Genomic DNA, 20,695 nt, shown 5'->3' on the forward strand with positions numbered 1-20,695 from the left:
TTTAATTATTGTCTCTTATTGATTTTTATCTTACAAGTATTTTATTCTACCCGAAGAAATTACATTTCTACAATTTACTAGTATTTAGTATTAACGTTTTATTTTTTTTTAAGTTAAAACACAGAATAAAAGATTTCTACTTTTTGGTATACTGTGGCTTAAAATTTAAACTCGTGTTCTGATAAGTGATAACTGATAAATAATAGATAACTGTTGACAATTAAAAATTCTTTGATCATTTTACTGTTCGGATTCAGCAGCCGCCAGCCAACATACTACATAGTTTCACTGGTCTTAAATTCAACCATTAATCGTTAATTTTTATTTAAATTAAATTATTCATTTAACATGACAAAATGGATCCGATGTAAAGTTAAAATTATTTTTATGATTTTTAGGAAAACTTAAGTCATTGATATTGATATAAACACAGAACAATGATATAAATGACTAATATATTATTAATAATTTAAGGTTATTTTTATATGATAAGGTTTTTATTTTTTAAAAATTAATAATTATTAATTATTATTTATTATCTTACTAAGTATCTATCAAATACCAACTATTGTCTATTACCATCATGTATTTACTATTTACATTCTATAATTTAATATAAACATGAAATTTTAATTGAATTGCTTAATATTTATGAACCATTAAAATAATTAATGGCTACACATTTTAAGTATTTTTAATATAAAAGTTAGATATTCTGCACTATAATATAAATGCCTAAGTTTTTTAAGTGTTACTATTCTGTACCACTGTAGGAACCTATTTAATTCATAAAACATAAATTTATAAAAAACAATTATAATCTATGACTTAGATCATGAAAATTTAAAAATTATATTTAACAAATGTTTTTGTTTAGTTATAAAAAAACAGCCCTTTAAACAGATTTAACCTATTTAACATGTTGTCAAGAAAAAATAAAGATACTAGAACTATTAAAGAAGGAGTGGTTGGAAAATATGTAAAAAAAGACAAACCACCGGAAATACCAAGTAAGTTTGTAGAATAAAATAAGAAAAACATAAAATATAATATTTATTACTTAAAAACACTTAATGTATTAATATTTAATATATTATTGGAATTCTTTATTATTTTTTAATAATTTTAGAAATATTGAAATAATTCTCAATATTCCAGGATTTATTCTTCCATTATAAATTTAGTTTTATAATACATTAATTCCGGGTAATTTTACTCTGTAAAGCTTAGTCTATTGTTAGTCACATCAATTTGTATTATTTAATTGGTTGTATGGTACAAATTTCTCTCAATTATTTCTATATTTTAAATTATCAAATCATACTTATTAATATATTTGTAAATCAAGTGTTTATCTTGTCATGTACATGTAATATATGACAAATTAAAGTATTAAGCACTATTATTATTTGGTATGCTTAGAAAATATTTTTTACTGTGTAAGTCTGGATCATGTCAGATGAAAACCATCAATTGAAAATCGATTAAAATTTCTGTTGATGTTTTTGATTATGTGAAATTGATAAAGAATATGAATACTTGAGAAAATAAACTGATACAATAAGCAATAGTAACTTAGATAAAACCAAGGAATAATATTATATATTTAGTATAGCAGTTTCCAAACTTTTTTAGTTCATGTATGATGTATCCCAAAAAATAAAAATAAATAATAGTACCTCCCTTGAATAAATGAAACAATATTTTTTATTAGTATCTAGTACTATATTAGTACTTATAGACTACAGTTTATAGTACAATATTGGCGCTTATAGTGTATATAATAGCAATATTTACATTGCACCTCCCCTATTAAATGCTTCAGAGTTTAGAAACTGTTGAAGTATTTTATTCTAAGAATGTATTTATTTTAGTATTTCACTTTAATCTTGAATACCTATTGATGAATTCAATCATTTATTTTCAGTTATAAATGTATGGACTACAGAACCTTTCAGAAAAAATAACCACAGCCGGACTAATGTTTCAGAATCTCCAAATGCAAATGTAAGTAAAAATTGGATTTTAAGCTAAACTCTATATTATTAACATATTTTTTAGAATACAAACCAACCAAGTGGTACAGTTCAAAAATTCGGTAATGTGAAAAATACACCATCTCCATCAATGCTAATTGGCCATGAAGGGAAGTATACTCCTAGTAGTTCTGTTCCTGATTTAGCTCAAAAGTATATATTATTAATTTATGAATTATTACAAAATATTAATAAATTTATTTTTTGAAGATTTGCCAATGCTAATTTATGGAGTAGTTCACCAGGTATAGCTGCTGATCAATCAATAAATGTTAGAAATTGTAGCAATAGATATATTTCCAATGACTGCCACATTAATCATCAAGCAAGTTTATAATTTTATTATTTGTATTTCAGTTAGTTTTTTACAGTGATGTTATTTGTGGAATGCTAGGTTTTGTATTTGCATTTTATATATAAATATATCTATTTTCATTTTGCAAGGAAAGCTATTGTTTTTGTGCAATAATTATGGATTTATTTGTGTTGGAGAATAATGTAAAATTATGGCACTGGTTTCTAATGTATGTTTAAATAATTTAATTTTAATTTTTATTTAGATAGGAACACATACTAGTGCCACTTGTTTGCCTTATCATTCACACTCTGATTTAGCAGAGTCATCTGTTATTTTACATGGATTTGGTGACAATACAATTTACTCGCCAGCATTATCACAATGTTTCCCAACGGTAAATTTATATTTATTTTAAATTTTGAAAATACTTAGCTTCCTAACCATCTATTTATGTTTATGTACAATTCAATTTAAGAAAATTATAACTGTTAAATTATTTATTTATTATAAGAAAGGATAAATAAATTTATTTTTAAATTTAAAGTTTATATTATACCTTGAAATCTATTTAATTATTTTAAAAATATCTATATTATTCAATCCTTATAATTTTAAATAATTTAGTGTCATGTCATTAGCTGTATTTTTTTAAATATTATAAGTTTAATTTGATGAAAAACTTTGAAATTACCTTTTAACTGTAAAAAGTCGACCTAAATTTAATTGATGATTTTTTTTTTCATCAATTACTTTAAAAACTTTCAATATTATCTTATTATTATTATACAAAACTTTTGGTTTTGTAATTTAAATAATAATGTTACCTAATCATCTAAAAGCCTACAGTATTAAACTTAATTTTGATATTATATATAACTTAAGTAAACATAATTGATTTATAACATATTTATTGATCTTGGATATTTAAATCTTAATTACCACTTACCGTTATTACATACTAATAAGGTAAAAAATGTTTCTCTTCGCTTTGCATTTACAGATTCAATTACAGCACAAGAATGAAATTATTAATACTCATCATTCCACCCCAGCCTTACATAATATTGGACAGACTGTTCCAATACCATTACCTTCAGGTGAATATATATATTTTAGTTATAGATGAAATCTATAGTAGTTATGCATATGACGGATTGTATTCAAAAATTGTCATAATTACCTTAAGTTTGAAATAAGAACATATAGAGATTCATTAATGATATAGCATTTAAACTTATTTTTGTATAGGCGGAGGGGAAGAACTTCCCTTACCACCAGGTTGGTCTGTAGACTTAACATTAAGAGGTCGTAAGTATTATATCGACCACAATACAAAAACTACACACTGGTCACATCCTTTAGAAAAAGAAGGTCTTCCTACTGGATGGGAACGTATTGAAAGTGATGAGTATGGAGTATATTTTGTTAAGTGAGTAAACAATAAAATTGTAATACTTATATTTAATCAGTTCAGTTAAAAGGTGTTATAGATACCAACCATAAATTATGTTTGTTTAAGTTATTAAACATATTTTACAAAATCAAAGCTTTTATTATTAATATAAAAATTGTAATTGAAAAAATTAAATTTATTAATATTAAAATATTTTAATATTTATGTTATAAAAATGTTAAAAATAAGATATACTCTATGCTTAAATATTATTTTTATGAGATAATTTAATAAAATTAACAAGATTAATGGTTATTTTTATAGTATCATCATTGATATATAGAGAGGTGTTGTATGTAGGTCGTAGATAGTAGATACTAATTAAAATAAGCCTTTGGTTTGATTTATTTAAGTTCGTACATTACAAACATATTGTGTTAATTAAAGCATTATTTGAATAAAAAATAAAAATATAAAATCTGTTTTCTAATTTAAGAAAATTTATTTGATGAATTAATATAGATCTATTTGTTATATTATTATGCGTTTTGATTTTTTTTTCAGTCACATTTCTCGACAAGCACAATATGAGCATCCATGTGCTCCACACTATATTTATCAACCAGAAGTGAGAATTCCATTGCCACTTTTACCTCCCCCGCCACCAAGACCTACACATTTTCATCCTCATAATATGCTGGTACCTGCTAATCCTTATCTAAATCAAGGTAAAAATAATTTTAAATGTTGTTATGTTATATGTTTTAAGTTAACTATTTGTTTTTTCTTTAAGAAATCCCTGTATGGCTCAATGTTTATTCTCATGCAGCACAAACATTAGATCATAAACTTAGATGGGAAATGTTTAGGCTACCAGAACTTGACTGTTTCAATGCTATGTTGACTCGTTTATATAAACAAGAATTGGAAGAGATTGTTATGCGTTATGAAGTTTATAGGTTTGTTACTATTAGTATTATTAGTTTTAGATCTAATTTTCTTAGTTTAAGTGAAGTTAGATATTATACTTATCTAATATAACTATTTCAGTTCTCTGAAATTAATAATCATTATAATTTATATTGTTTTGATAATGGAACAATACTAACTTTATACTATTTTTGGTGACTCCAAAGACCTTTTTGTTGTGTACTTGTGTGATTAAAATTGTACTCATTCTGTCGTTTTTTTAGTAGAGTTCAAAACTCATGACCACTAAATACACCTTGTATATGTATATCACATAAGTATCAAAAATATATTTGGATACCATAAAATATAACAATATTTACTAATATTTGAGGTCTTAATGTCCTATCTCAATATAGTTTTAGTTTTTGTGTTATTAAAAAATTATGTAGAAAACTTATGCGTGTATGCCTAAATTTGATTTTTACTAGGTAAAAAAAGTAATGTTTTTAAGTTTTATTCTGTTATGGTGAAATTTTATTTTTTCAACTAATAATATTTTCTAAGTGGTTTGAAAAACAAACAAATTTTTACCAAATTATGTTATGGATATATGGTGCCTTTAAGTAAATAATTTTCATAAAAATTAAAAAACTTTTAAAATTAATTGGTGGTTTTATTTTGTTTTTGAATTTATATTATTACTCTTATCTTATATTGAGATGGATGACTCAGATTTTTGTCATTTGTTTAGCTTTTAATTTTATTAAAAATATTAGTACATTTTATCTTTATTAGACTATTTAATTTAGAGACCATTTTTTTTTTCAAAGTTAATTAATATGATTTTATATGTTTTTAACTTGAAATACTTATAATTTATAATTTGATAAAATACATTTTTACTATATATATTTTTTTTAAATTATTCAAAGTATATTGTGATTTGTGGCTCAAAATTAAGTTTAAAACTCAAGATTCACTGATTTAAGGCTACTGAAGTCTTACTTATATGAACCATATTCATTGAAATTAAATAAAAACAAATAATTAATAATATTTATGTTAATGTTTCATTGGCCCAAATAATGTTTACTTGTCCATTGCATCTTTATTTAATGGTTAATAAATAGTGATTGTCTTTTTTTATTCATTTAATGATTATTTTGTAATTGATTAAATATTTTTATTCTAAAAGTTTTATTTTACCATAATATAACAAATATTCTTATATGAACAATTTTTTTTTTTAGATCTGCATTATTGTTTGAAATGGATAGAAGACATATGCAATCTCAATATATTGAAACGAATGAATATAATCGTTATGGACCAGGACCACGTATTATTGATGTAACAAATGATAATCTACGTGAAGTTGCACTATCGCAACATACAGAAACTAAAGTTTAATTATTAAGTATTCAAATTTAATTTTATAATATTGTGCAAGTTATTTTACATTGTTTTTTTATACCACTACTATGGTTAATTAGTTAATGATACTATGAATATATTAAAATATCATTAAGGTTTTACTACATTCTGTGATTGTTAAATTAATATTTAATAATGTAATTACTATTATGACTAAAATAGGATATGGTCGAAATAAAGCTTCTATTATTTTTATTATAATTGAGTTATAGGTTTTATTGTACTTACTAATTCATTGAAACAAGTGATATATTTTATTTTGTACCAACCTAATTATTATATATTTAATGAAATTGATGTTGTGATAGCATAACTAATTTACATTGAGACACATACTTTTTATGTCTAAAACCAATATTCAAGTATATTTTTTATTTTACCTAAATGTATTCATAAAGTTGTAACCAGACTAGTATATATTATCTTATTCTGATGTTGTGACTGTTATAGTGCCTTAAAATTTTAAAATTTCTTTTTATTAATAGTTGATATATAATAAGAATTTATCAATATTAAAATCAACCACTTAAGTAAATATGGGTTATCATTATAAATATATGTGTATTTCTAACTTTTTAAAAAATAGGTGTTTAACTTATTTTCTTAAGTATAATAAGAAAATCAAATTATTTATTCTATTTAGTTAAGTGAGAGAACATGCTAATTCTATGCATCTACTCATGACATTGCAGTCATTAACGGAATTGATTTCAGAGACAGAATATTCCATGGGGATACACGGAAGATCTTATTTTTGACAAGTCACAGCTTATCCTCTGGCTGAATAGAATATAGATTAAGTTGTATCACTATTAAATTAGATAAGTAGATTAAGTAGATAAAGTAGTAACTATTTAAGTCAAAATTCAAATGGATTAAATTTAAAAAATGTTGATATTATACTATTAACATGGTCTAAAATTTATTGAATTTTTATGTATATGCGCTTTCATAGCTTTCAATATGTTTCTATTTTATACCTTGAGAGTTTTTAAATATTTAAAGTGCAAAAAATTATGTGCTCAATATATTTACTATGTTTATTTTATTATCATAGTTTTTACATAAGTAAACTATGATGATAAAAATGTTTTTAATTTGATTAAATAAATTAATATTTAATTTTTTAAACAGATTGATGGAGCTTAATTAAATGCATTTAGCTTATTTTATATTTATGACAGCATATTACAATTTTGTTTTTAAAATTGTAGATCAGTTATGAAAATTTTCAGGGCATTAACATTTGCTCCTTAAATTCATTACTAATTATTAATATCAGGCTTAAAGACATATACAAATTATCTAACACTATTTTTGTTCATTAAAAAATAATAAAATATATTTACACATAGTTTAAAAACTGCAGATATCTTAATCACGCTTATGTATCATACATAATAATTAATGCATTTAATAATCATTAAATGTTTAAAATAATATCCAGTAATAGCCTATGACTAGGAGGTAGGCTCTATATTCTAATTAAAATTGTTTACAAAGATTAAGTTTTTTTTTTTTTTTTTTTTTTGTTGTTATTTACATGGCTCAAACAATAATAAATAAATAACCATAAATGTTTCTTGAAATATTAATATTAGAATTAAAGACATTAATTAAGAAATCAAATTACAAATTTTAAGCAACCCAACATGTTATGTGGTTATCATAACTTCATTATTAACAGAATTCATAGATATTGCTGATCCTTTTTCAGTTAATTCTTTTTTGAATGAAGATAAATTTTGAGTGAACCTATTAAAAATATATAAGTTTAAAATGAAGAATTGAATACTTTGTTAAGTTAATATACCTTTCTCTATTCCTGCTTGCTAAATTTCTTTCTACTCCTTCCATCAACATTTCAAACCACTGAGCCATTGCTGATTGTTTATCAATTGGTTGGCTTTGTAGAATAATATCTCTTAGTTGATTAAAATACTAAACAAAATTATGAGATATTATATAGATGAGCTTTTATTTATTAAGTAAAAATAATCAATAATACCTCTTCATTAAGTAGTATAAGCCCAAGAAGTGGTCTGGACATTGACCATTGATTTCTGCATTCTTCAAATATGATTATGTTAAGTACAGTCTGTAAGATTTGTCTAAATACACCTAAATGTGTTTCTAGGGTACGTAAAAAAATTTCATTTACTTGTTGCATGCGGCGTCTAACTTTTTTACCTAAGTTAATAAAAATATTAGTTTGAGTAATTTACAATAATTTGTTTTTTAAGGTTTTTATATATTTTTATTTTTACTAATTTAGTTAATAATTTACCTTTTAATAATAGTTGTTTAAATACATAAGTAACAATATGATCAAGAGTAGTACAACATCCTGTGCATATAGACATATCTGAAAAATGTTAAAATTAATAATAGGCAGGCAATAAACATGTATATTGACTATAGATTTTATAATTAATGAATAATTTTAAGTTAAAAAAGAAAAGATCGTGGAACTACTACTATTTCACCAATTTAATTGGAAGAATTAATTAATATTTCAATAATAGAGAATACCTAGACATTACTTTTGTTGGAATTTGTGATGCCTTTAATTTAGTAAATATTAGTTGATTAATCTCTTCGCTAAATTTATTAAACCTTTTAATATGTTCAGTTGGTTAAAATTATCTAATATACAGATAACTTAAGTAATTTTCTTTTACAATAGGTATTATATTAACTTAGCTATAAGCTCTTTAAATGAGAAAATTAGGTTTTTAAATTTTGCATTTTTAATTCAATCCAGAAATACATCATATATAGGCTATATATTTTAATTTTGATTACATGAATAATTTATTATTTTCAATATAATATTTTAATATTATCAATTAAGTTTAATATCTTAATGATCAAAACTAGTTGTTAAATAAAGTTTCAGTCAATTTTTACATCAATATGTAAGTTAAATACATAATACTAAATTAATTGGTATTCATTAAAAAGTTAAAAAAAAAAAATATTAAATAAATTATACAGATTTTGCTGATTTTATGATACACAAAGTACATAAAGCACCAACATATTTGTTTCAATTTTTCAATATCCATTATGACTTCAACAATTGTTAACATTTATGTAATTTAAACATTTATTTCATAATATAGGGACGTATTATTAAATAATAAGTGACTCACCTAATGCATTCAATCCTTCAGATATGGATGAAAGTATATACAGAAATACTTGAGGTTCTAAAGTAGATAAAAACTCCATATGATCTTGAGCAAGGCACTCGAGTAATCCATAGTATGTTTGTGATAATTTAGGATAATGCTAAAAATAAATAGTGTTAAAACAATAACTCTTTAACTACTTGCTTTTAGGTTTTTAAAATATTTGAATTTTCAGTAAAAATATTCTAATTGGAAATGAAATCAAATATGTATGCAAACAATAAAACACTAAGAAAAATAAATACAATTAAATTTGTAAAAAAATGTTAAAACATTACTTTAATTGTGTAAAAGGAAATAATTTTAAAAATTCTAAAAATAAAAACACAAAAAGAATGATTGTTTATACTTGTAAGAATATCCTTATATATATATATATTTGTGCTCTTTCATTTTATTTTATGTTATTATTATTATTAATTTTTAATAATAAAGAAAATTTATGAAATCTAAAAATAAGTCATAAATATTTAGACATACAAAATAATGATTAAGAAAAAATAGTTAAAGCTAGCTTTATTTTTGGATTTATTATTTAATGTAGTAAATGCAATTTAAAGTTATTAGAGAGCCAATTTATAGTATTTTTAAATTTAGCGGCCTCAAGTAAAAAATTTTAAAATGTATTTATTTATATTTGTAACATGTTAAAACATAATAAAATAAAATACAGGTAATCAGTAAAATTTTATGAAGTAATTTTAAAAGGTACAAGGGCCATTAATTGCTCAGTTCTCTATATAATAGAAAATTAAGTAAAAATCTTCCTATCCCCACCATAATATGATGTCATAAGAGATAATTTGAAATAGTATTGTTAATAAATAGGTTATGTTATTTAATCTATAACTATACATCCCAACAACATAATCAGTAAGAATACATTTGAATTTGAAATAGATTTGTAGTTTAATTTTAATACAAATATTATACAACTTACCAAAAGATCACTCAAAGGAATTGACAGTAATAATTTTACAAATATATTAAGAGCATTTTCTAAAGTGTCATCTCCATAAAGTTTAAAAACACCAAAGTTAACATAGTTTCCACATAATGCTGCTTTTAACATTGAAAAACAAATAGATATGCCTTTTAACTTTTTTTTATATAACATATCTTGTTGAACATCAAGATTTAAAATATTATTTCCTGTAAAAAATATTTATGTTTACTTTATTTACAAAAATAAAAGTTAGATAAATTCTTACCATAAGTACAAACAACTTTACTAGCTTCACGGAATAATAATATTCCATTTGGAGATGACACATCAACTTGAAGTCTTTGTGAACGATTCAAAGCTAATTCTGCATAGAGTTTTAATAATGGAGTAGTAATCTCAGGATCAGCATACCATAGTTCCATTGCGCGTAGTAAAATTGGTGTATATGAAGGATATAACCATTCAAACAATAACATAAATGATGTCTTAGTATTGAATGAAAAAGCTAAGCCTCTAAGGTCTCTAATAAGGCCAATCAGGGCTTTTTTTGCTTCAATATTTGAATACACTGATGTATCATTTACACCATTAACTGTAGCTAATAAAGCCCCTATTGACTCAACAGATGCTAAGTACAAAAAATAATAACAATAGTTCAATATATATACAATATGAATTTTATTTATTGAATAGATTTACCTGTTAGAGGTATCATAAAATTATCAAATTTATCTTCATCTTCTAATAAATCAATCATAAGTAATCTACCTAATGAAGTATAAAATGATGATCGATGTCTCATATCTTTAACACTAAATGTGTTACCCAATAACGGAAAATGTTCACTCTATTAAAAATAATTATTAATTTATCAATATATTTTTAGTTTAAAAAAACATGTAAATAATTTTAAATTACTGTATGATTGTTTAATAGGAACTGAATTTCATCAAGTTTTACTAATTTTCTAACACTAGAAAAACCAACTGAAAGATCATTCAATAAAGCTAATGTTTTTTGAATTACTGTATTACTGGAGCACCAAAATTTTAAATTTGTTATACTGAAAAATAAATAAATTAAATAACATTTTGCTGAACACTATTAAATTTAAATTTATATAATTTACATTTTCCTCATAAAAATACTTAGAACCATGTGCTCTTCACTAATGCCAAGGACATCATGTAATCGGCGATAAACTTTTGAATTCTTAGGTACCTATATAAATGTAATTCATAGTTTTAAATCATTTAAAACATTAAAATGTAAATAAATATAATAACCATTTTGAATTATATGGCCAAAACAAGTTTTAATAATCCATATAATTTATTTTTCTTACTTGATCACCAATATAGATTTTTCGAAATTGTTCAAAGAAAAATAAAAATGAATGTTCTAATTTTTCATAACCTCCTTGTGGCAGCCTTGAATCACTAAAAGTCATTAGTTGTAAAACTTTACAAGCCATTTCTCCATCCATTGCATCTCCATCGTCATTACTATTAAATGTTACTCGACCACCAATTGCTGCTCCAATCAAGTATACCAACCAAGTTAAACGACCTAAATTAGAATTTATTTTTAAATTAAAACATTAATAACAGCACAACAAACCAAACCATAATAATATAAAATATTGATAAGATGTTACATGACAATTTTCATTAAATACACCTACTATAACATCTATGATAACAAATAGCTTCAAATGTCAGTCCAGATTACAAAAATGAATAGCAAGAAACAAGTGTGTTAGGAGACATTTGAATAAAATACTCAATTAATATCTAATAATATTTTTTAAGATATCAAAAGAATGTTGTACAAAATAATAGATAGCCAATAATTATACACTAATGTACTTGCTTCGGCAGTACAAATACTAAAATTGGAACGATACAGAGAAGATTAGCATATCTTAGATTATACACTAATATAAAATAACATAACTATAAATTACAAATATACACCTAAATTTCACATATTTGGTCAATATTATCAATAAATTGATTATATATTTTTAAAAGGAATCATCCACCCATATTGATTCTAATTTACAAAAATACAACATAGAGAAATTATGTTTGGTAAAATCATTTTCTAGTATTAGTTTTAATATTAAAATAAGTTGACTTTTTAAAGGTAAGAAGAATTATTAACTATGTTTAAAAATAACAATTTTAAAATATTTCAATTTATGAGTAAGTTATAAATGTCAAGTAAATTATCACGAGCGACTTAAAATATAAATATCATAGAAAATAGACATTCAAACAAAAATAATATTCTCACCTTTAAGCATGATAATTGGTCAATGTATTCTAATTCTAATATCAAACTTAACACAAAATTTAGAATACAGTATGTTTGTAAGATGAAGAAAATTCATGAGGAAGTAGTATTTTAAATAAATTAGAATTAAACCATGGCCCATTAATAGTTTAATATTTCCAATTACACGAAATATGATTTAAGGGGTATTTACAAACTGTTTGTAGCTACATCCTCATAATAGTCATATAAGTATATACTATATTGTATCCATAATTTGAATAATTTTATGTCTTATCAATAATGAATAAATAAGACTTAAATATAATTCAAATAAAATTTATAAAATAATGTGTTTGATCTACCTTCTTGAATCTTTAGATCATAAATAGAAGCAGAAGCCGAAGCAATAATTTCTTGATAATTAGTAGCCGATTGATCAAATAACTGAGCAATTAATGAGCATGTCTTTTGATAATGACATCTGCCAATCACAGATAACTGTTCAAGCTGTTGTTGAACATTAGTGAAATCGTCTAATGGATCATCCAATCCATCTCTTACAATAAGTGTAACACTTTCTATTCTGGATGATATATATGCCTTGGTAACTTCTGGAGTGTAAGTTTCCAATAAATGAGGTTCTGCAGCTTTGACATAAGGTACAGATGCTACCATTCGTTGCCAAAAACTTAATAAATAATGAAAAGAGTTTGGAGCACATTGGTAGACCTAAATAAATACAGATTTTTCTTTATTATAATTTTAATTACATCACAAAAATTTAAGATATATATAATAAATAATATATTAATATGCATAGTTTTCTAAAATTTTTGTCAAGATAATGAATCCTAAAAAACATATATTAATATGTATTAAATAGATTTATATACTAGAAAAACATTAGTAAAATTTATAAAAAAAACTATAAAAAATAAATTTAAAATAATATATTTATTACAACTTAAACCTAATTTTATTTATAAATTGTATGCTATCTAAAAAAGATTTAAACATTTCATACTTATATTATTATTATAATTGAGGCTAAGATTTATGTGCAATATTCAATAACGAAAAATGCATTTCATTTTGAAACTTATTCTTAAATATAAAATAAACTTTATAAATTTGGTGTACATTTTTACCTGTAGACTCTCAACAGTGAATTTAGCAATGAGACCAACAGTTTCTTGATAACTGTCAACCATCACAAGTTCTCCAAGTTGATAATTTGATTTCAGTCTTGCTAATAAACGGCAAAACTCATGGTAATTATTTGAATCAGCTAAACCCTAAAAATAAAAATAAATTGTGTTTTATTAACAATATAATATTTTAAAAATTATTTTAATACTAGGAACTACAATAATTTATGTAACATTAAATTATTTAAGTTGTAAATCAAAAATTTGTTCAAATATCAAGATTAGATTTATATTCAGTCAAAAACTTATTACCTGAGGATTAAGTAGAATATCTTTTACACCATTTACTAAATGAGATAAAAATTTAGCTCTTTCAGTAGTACTAAATAAGGAACGTCGAACTGAAGCTAGTTGCACCAAGCACGATAGAGCCTAAACAATTATTAATAAAATTAATTTTATTATAAAACAAGGTTTGCAATTTTTTTAAAAATATTCTTACAAGACTTGACAAACTAGGTGGCAGGGAATGATAGAGATCGAAAAAAAGTGTTAAAGTAGATTGTTCGAGGAATGCTGGTCGCCAACCTGTAGGTATTTGAACAGTACAAATATCATCAGCTGATTCATCACAAGTTGTACCAATAAAATCATAGGTTAAGCAATTCTGAGCTAATTGCAGACATCGAGACATGAATCCATGCTAAGACAGACAAAATGTATACATTCAAATTGTATATAAATTATAAGTATAATATTGATAAACCAAACATTTACTTGAGTTTCATCAGTAAAATTTAAATTTTTTCGATTATTATTTGCACCCCGTAACATTTGACATGACATTCGAAAAATTTCAAATAATTGTGTATCTCTGAATGATGATGCAACTTTACGATGTTTTAAAACAGCTCTGTGAGATTCTACATCAGCTACAGTGTTCATTTCAGTTGTTAACTGAGATAATAGTTGTACACCAATCATACAATGTTCAACATTTGTTCCCTAAAACATTAATGCTTTAATATCTAAAGAAATATAGAATTTAATAACAAAAAAAAAACCTTAATTCAACAAAGAAAAATAGTACTAATAATAAAACTATTTAATAAAGAACTGATAAAAGTAAATAATAATTAAAATATAATATTAAACGTTAAAAGTATTTATTTAAGATTTTGAGAAAAACTAGTCTTTAATAAACTGACTATTAGTAGCAGACAGACTAGCAGCACAACAATAATGCATTAACATTAATATAAAGTTAAAACTTTTAAATGCCTGTAAAGCATACTAGACTACTAGATTTCCTAATATCTAATAAATATGACTAAGTATTTAACTAAATATTTTCAAACTTCAAAGATTATCAATTGTTTTGTTTTCCAATTATTTAAATTTTTGCCACTATTGCCATAAGAATATGATTTTTAAGAAGTACCTAGTAAAACAAAACATGTAACCTAAAATTATAAGTCTCAACATTTAATTACTTGTAAAAAAACTGAAATATCAGACACGACATTTCTAAATGCATAGGAATCTTTTTCTCCATCAAACCATCCTTGTTTAGTAATCTTTGCAAATAATAATACAAGTGCTTGGACTACAAATGATGGCAATTTAGGACGTGTAGCCAAATAATTCAAAATATAATTTCCTAAAATAAAATTATATTAATAACTATAACATAAAATAGTAAACATTTTTAAATATAAAAATAGTTTGAATTAAAAAAACTTACTGATCTGTATTCTTTGATCAAGGTTTAAGGTTAATGGAGTGCGTGATAAGAGCTTAGTTATAGTTGTAGTAGCTAATAGTTGTGAATAATGAGAGTCAGCTCGTTCCAATAGCAATTGACACTTGGATAATGTGTTTGGAGTATTACTATTTTGAAATGAAACCAAAGCTTTTTCGGCTTCTACACAGAGAGTAGCATCCCTTGATTCGTACATTTGCTTGCATAGCATCTCCAAACGTGGAATACTCTAAAAAATATGTAATTTATTATTTAAAAAAAATTTGTATACTTGATATTTAATGATTAACCAAATTAATATATTTAACATAATACGATTAAAAAGTAAAAAAGTATTATCAAAAATAGTACTGAATAAAAATAATCTGTAGGTAGATAAAAATATTTAAGTAATAATTTAACAATAAATGTTTGTATTGTACAAAAATAAAAATTTTAATTTATGATAAATATTTAAATTCTAGCTAAAGAATACTGTAAAAATATTAAATAGCTAATAAGATATAATATTTTTATAGATATTTTTTTTTCAATAAATTATTTTTTATTTTAAAATACTAAGAAGTTACTGTCACATTTAAAAAAGTTTGATATTACTTCAATACTGCAACATTTGAAAAAACATAATAATTTAATTCATTTTCAAATAGGGTAACAAATCAACATGTCTTTTTAATTCAACTATTCTTGTCTTTTCAAATCAATAAATTTAAATGTTGCCAATGTAATAAGTTTAATAAAGTTATAAAGTTTTGATAATGATAGATGTTTTTGTGATTTTTATGATTTTAAATTTGTGAAGAAAGGATTACAAGTATACTACATCAGGACTAGTGATTTTACTATGTGTAGACCTACCCAAATACAATATTTTGAATAAGTTTGTTTAATATGTTTGTGTTGGATTATTATACTAGTACCACTCATTAACAAAGGATCAATTATATATCTAACAGAAAAAATGCATACTTACTTATACTAAATCAATATTATATTAAGTAAGAAAAAAAAACAAACATAAAATTTAGTTGTTTTAGTAAGTAATCAAAACTATCCGAAATTATATCTGTTTTAATAAATGTACATAATAGTAAATGCTTAAATATAATAGTTTTAGTATATCATATGAAATATACTAAAATCAAGATAGGTATGCAAATACATATAAGAAAATGTTTTTTTTTTTTTATAAATTAAAATAAAATTGTTATACTAATTAGTCAATATCAATAATTATAATAAACTAATGTACCATATAACTACTAATTACAATTGCTATTTAATATATTAAAAATGGTCCAAACATTACTTGCATTAAATGTATACCAAATTTTTTAAAATTAACTATACACATTTTCTGTAGTACATTCTTAAATAATTTATGTAAATAATTGCTTTCAATACTGTTGAGTATTCATATAAAAAGCTATATGTAAATAATGTAGATAAGATAAAAGGGAAACGATCACAATCTTTTACTTAACAATAATATAAATAAATAAAATATTGAGTGATTATCATTAGGTTTACAAAAATATAAATAAATGACTATAGTCCTAATAATAATTGTATTAATTTATAAAATAACAATAAAAACGTAACCATGTTGGCCGATTAAAACTTGCCTGAATATCGTCCGCCATCTCCATCAAAAGCCATTAAACATACAACAGAAATATGTTTTGTAACAACCTTATTTTTAGTATTAAATCGTTGAAAATTATATCACATCTAACAAACTTATTCCACGGCAATCAGTCTAAAATTCTAAACTAAAAAAATCCAGTGCGAAAAAATAATAAACAGAAATTTTTGCCCAACTACAAACAACGTTCGTCTATCTATTTTCATGTTAACCAACATTACACAAGTGTATAAATCATAAATTAAATTAAGTTGCATTTAAATAACGCTTGTTAATAATTTTGATAAATTTCGATACACTGAGTTTTAAATGAACATTTATTTAATAAGTGATTTTAGGTTTTTAACAAATTATAAGACTAATTAACATTTTAATTACTGTTGGATAATCTGAAAAAGTGATAAAGTATTTTGTTAACAGTTTTTGATATTAAATTATTATTATGTGATAATTTAGGTGTATATATTACTTAATAATATGTAATATAAATAATAATAAATAATAATGTTTATATAACGTTTTATTGTATACTGTACACTATAATTATTATAGATTTGACTTAAATAAATAATATATATTTTCATTCGAATGTTATCTATTTAATACATTTTTCACGATCTATACAGTCTCTAGTTCAATATTAACATTACATTTTATGCCAATTAATACCGGGTAACTATATTGTTAAGTATCATACATTTAACTTAAAATTTTGTTTAAAAAATGAATATTCAAAATGATGGTGAGGTTCATGTAAAAATGTTAACAGATGTTTGCCAAAATGTGTGTACATTTATCAAAACAATAACAATGAATAATGTAGCAAAAATTGATACTAATGATTTGCAATGTGATTGTTCTAAATTAAAAATTAGATTAGAACAAATGAATGAACAAGTTAAAACATTAGCAAGTTTATTAAATTTCACAACTAACCAAGATTTGTCTGCTGTTGATATATTGACTCAATGGATTTTATCGCTTTCAAACAAAAATACTGAATATGCTAAAAAAAGAAAATTATATTCATCATACTCGCCTCTAAAATTATCTCTGAAAGATAAAACTGAATTAAATGAAATTACTAAGAAAAATTTAATGTGTGAAAAATATGAAAAAGAAAACAAAATAAAATCTCAAGATGAATTGAATAACGTTTGGAAATTACAAGTTAAGCGTGATGGAAATCCTTCTGATTTATTAAAAAAATCTAAACAAACAACATTAATGCTTCAACCAAGAAAAGAAAAGATTAAAATGGATATTACTACTTTCAGTACTCCAAGACCTAAAATATCTGCATTCAATTCTTCTAGTTTGCTTAGTCCTGAGATGTTACATTTGAAAAATAATGCAACTAAAGATATATATGAAACAAATATTCATAATACACAACTAAATGATTTGGAGAATACATTTTCAAGTACTCTAAATAGAACAATGAATTCTGATAAAAATGTATTACCATTAGTAAAAACAAATACTTCAAAATTAAAAGAAACTAGTATTTCACATGATCAAACTGAAAATTCTGATCTATCAAATGATGAAACCAATTGTAGCCCAATCAATATATCAATGAGTATTTTAAATAATGTAACAACACTTAAAAAACAAAGCAAAATTTCTAATAGTGATTTATTAGATAGTTTTGATATTATTCCAGGTTTAAATGATAAAAAAAGTGATTTACCAAATTATAAATTTAAAGAAGATCCTGTTAGAAAACATAATGAACGAAAATTATTAAATGGTTGGGATTGTAAAGACTGCTGCAAATTTTATGAAGAAAACAATGATAATCCTGTAGATGCAAAAAATGCCATGAATCACTTTTCAAGACATCGTTCTGTTAAACATCAAAATCATGCTCTAACACCACCAGGGTTTTGGGATCCAATGTAACATCACCAAAGATATAAAATATTATTCCTAGTATGGTATTTAATTTTAAGCAGCTTTCCTACTTAAATTGTTTATATTTTTAAAATTGCTTTTATTGTTTAATAATATAATAATTGAGTCTTAATATATTATGTACAAAAAAAGATAAATAAATATTCTCTATGATAATAAGAAATAAATATCCAATATGTGCTGAATAAATATTTGAAATAGTAACTGCTCCTAGCATCACTATGAATAACATATTTACAAATTTATTCTGTACTAATCAACAATTTGTAAATTATTAATACTTTTCATTGAATTATTATTATATTTAACATATTTTTATATTATAGTGTATAGATAATAGATAAATTATATTTTAAAACTGAAAGTATTAATGAAGTATGCTTATAATAAGTTAAAAATTAGTGAATGTAAAAGTTTATTAAATATAATTTTTATTTGATTCAAATAAAATATAAGTTATGGTCAATTTTTTTTTTAATTTCTGTTTTAAGAATATTTGACCAATAAATTGAAAAATGATTAAATTATTTTGTATTTTACATTTACATTTTTTTCTTTTTTAGAGGTAAATGATTAAACTTTAAGAATTAAGATAAATATATACCCATGATCTTATGTTACATGTGCTATATCTGCAAAATGTTTAAAGCTGATACCTGTGATCCATGGTAGTGCCAATTTTTTCATTAGATAATTGACACTGAATAATTGAACCTAAGCCACAACAAATAGGTTCCTAGTAAATATTACAAACTGTAGTAATACAATAACTCAGTCTACCTGTGCTTCACAGTCAATACCAATTGTAAAAAATGAGCTTTATTCTGTGCTTAAAAAAAAAAAAAAAAATTCTGTGCTTTGCATCAGCGATTAAAGTCTGTGTATGCTTATGCATGAAATATATAGCCATAGAATTCACAAACCAACTATTCTCAGGAAATTAAATCCCCTGGACTCACAACTTAAGATTCTATATTGTAATAATCTATAGTAATTAGTAAGTTATAGCATTGATCATATGGTTATAGGTAACTTATGGATAAACATAGCCAATGGGTACTCAAAAGTTGTAATTAGATGGTGTTATATACAGATGAGGACAGTTTGATTACTTTGACCTAATAGAATGCCGAAGATTCGTATTAAACTAGCACATAAGCATTTCCATAGGTATAAAATCCTATAGCGCTATCAATGATTGTTAATTGGTTTTTATACTACCTATAAAAATACAGTTATGAGTTTTAAGTCGTAACTATTTGTAATCAATGGCTATAAAAAGTATCAATTGTCACAAATATCATAGTGTAATGTGTAAAGTAAATACACATTTAAGGAATAAATAGGAATTGTGAATTGTGATTAAGTGTTTAAAAAGCTTAGGCTCTAAAAATCTTTTACACCCTCTCAGGTTCTGTAAATAGTAATTTAAAGATATTGGTAAATAATTTTTACTACATAGGTACTGGCAGTGCTAGATTGGCAAGGTATCGACCTCGGATCCACCAACTCAATAGATTTCTAACGTTTGATTACATACAATTATTACAGCTACCATACGGCTTAATAATTTGATTCAATTATATTTTATTTCTTTGTACTAATTTATCATTATTTTATAAAAAAAAAAATTACGGCCTAACACTATCATTATCGGTTCAAATTTTGAGCAGTCCACAGTTTTATTCGGTAACTCGCTGAACCAACCTGACTCTGCATACGGGACATAA

At 23.5% G+C, this 20,695-nt stretch overlaps 3 protein-coding genes and 1 non-coding gene across 5 annotated transcripts; 3 read left to right on the forward strand and 1 right to left on the reverse strand.

The window, feature by feature from the left end:
* The first annotated feature begins 236 nt into the window (after window positions 1–236).
* Window positions 237–6,274, forward strand: LOC112598905 (scaffold protein salvador). 2 transcript variants are annotated; one of them, XM_025345572.1, is made up of 11 exons: window positions 237–367; window positions 878–1,010; window positions 1,928–2,007; window positions 2,062–2,189; window positions 2,247–2,361; window positions 2,597–2,728; window positions 3,335–3,431; window positions 3,583–3,763; window positions 4,292–4,455; window positions 4,521–4,686; window positions 5,890–6,274. In XM_025345572.1, the coding sequence occupies exons 2-11, from the start codon at window positions 920–922 to the stop codon at window positions 6,047–6,049; spliced, it is 1,314 nt and encodes a 437-aa protein (XP_025201357.1). In that variant the 5' UTR covers window positions 237–367; window positions 878–919; the 3' UTR covers window positions 6,050–6,274. The 2 variants fall into 2 exon arrangements, with proteins under 2 accessions (XP_025201357.1, XP_025201356.1); XM_025345571.1 differs by lacking the exon at window positions 237–367 and having other exon boundaries at window positions 719–1,010.
* Window positions 6,275–7,650: 1,376 nt separating this feature from the next.
* On the reverse strand, window positions 7,651–17,227 carry LOC112598939 (exportin-7). Its single transcript, XM_025345607.1, has 19 exons — window positions 17,029–17,227; window positions 15,386–15,632; window positions 15,135–15,301; window positions 14,419–14,646; window positions 14,144–14,344; window positions 13,954–14,073; window positions 13,642–13,788; window positions 12,856–13,222; window positions 11,559–11,782; window positions 11,343–11,434; window positions 11,132–11,276; window positions 10,913–11,060; window positions 10,479–10,841; window positions 10,208–10,419; window positions 9,229–9,367; window positions 8,361–8,438; window positions 8,082–8,263; window positions 7,887–8,014; window positions 7,651–7,828 (listed from the first exon to the last, which is right to left on the reverse strand). The coding sequence occupies exons 1-19, from the start codon at window positions 17,050–17,052 to the stop codon at window positions 7,729–7,731; spliced, it is 3,312 nt and encodes a 1,103-aa protein (XP_025201392.1). The 5' UTR covers window positions 17,053–17,227; the 3' UTR covers window positions 7,651–7,728.
* Window positions 12,078–12,176, forward strand: LOC112599248. Its single transcript, XR_003114930.1, has one exon. It is a non-coding gene; the product is annotated as a U6 spliceosomal RNA (small nuclear RNA).
* A 374-nt stretch (window positions 17,228–17,601) lies between the features above and the next one.
* On the forward strand, window positions 17,602–19,035 carry LOC112598951. Its single transcript, XM_025345620.1, has one exon. It carries the CDS (start codon window positions 17,772–17,774, stop codon window positions 18,951–18,953), a length of 1,182 nt encoding a protein of 393 aa, XP_025201405.1. The 5' UTR covers window positions 17,602–17,771; the 3' UTR covers window positions 18,954–19,035.
* The last annotated feature ends 1,660 nt before the right edge of the window (window positions 19,036–20,695 follow it).

This window comes from Melanaphis sacchari, unplaced genomic scaffold (genome assembly GCF_002803265.2).
Source record: "Melanaphis sacchari strain LSU unplaced genomic scaffold, SCAv2.0 Contig4_pilon_pilon, whole genome shotgun sequence".
NCBI classification, from domain to species: domain Eukaryota; kingdom Metazoa; phylum Arthropoda; class Insecta; order Hemiptera; family Aphididae; genus Melanaphis; species Melanaphis sacchari.

What these genes read in the sequence shown, in the direction of transcription:
- LOC112598905 (XM_025345572.1), top strand. Translation starts at nt 920, where the DNA reads ATGTTGTCAAGAAAAAATAAAGATACTAGAACTATTAAAGAAGGAGTG. An exon ending in TATCACAATGTTTCCCAACG is followed by an intron (nt 2,729 to 3,334) that starts GTAAATTTATAT and finishes TTGCATTTACAG; the next exon opens with ATTCAATTACAGCACAAGAA. An exon ending in ATGCGTTATGAAGTTTATAG is followed by an intron (nt 4,687 to 5,889) that starts GTTTGTTACTAT and finishes TTTTTTTTTTAG; the next exon opens with ATCTGCATTATTGTTTGAAA.
- LOC112598939 (XM_025345607.1), bottom strand. Translation starts at nt 17,052, where the DNA reads ATGGAGATGGCGGACGATATTCAG. An exon ending in TGATCAAAGAATACAGATCA is followed by an intron (nt 15,302 to 15,385) that starts GTAAGTTTTTTT and finishes ATTTTATTTTAG; the next exon opens with GAAATTATATTTTGAATTAT. An exon ending in ATTTTACTGATGAAACTCAA is followed by an intron (nt 14,345 to 14,418) that starts GTAAATGTTTGG and finishes TGTCTGTCTTAG; the next exon opens with CATGGATTCATGTCTCGATG.
- LOC112598951 (XM_025345620.1), top strand. Translation starts at nt 17,772, where the DNA reads ATGAATATTCAAAATGATGGTGAGGTTCATGTAAAAATGTTAACAGAT.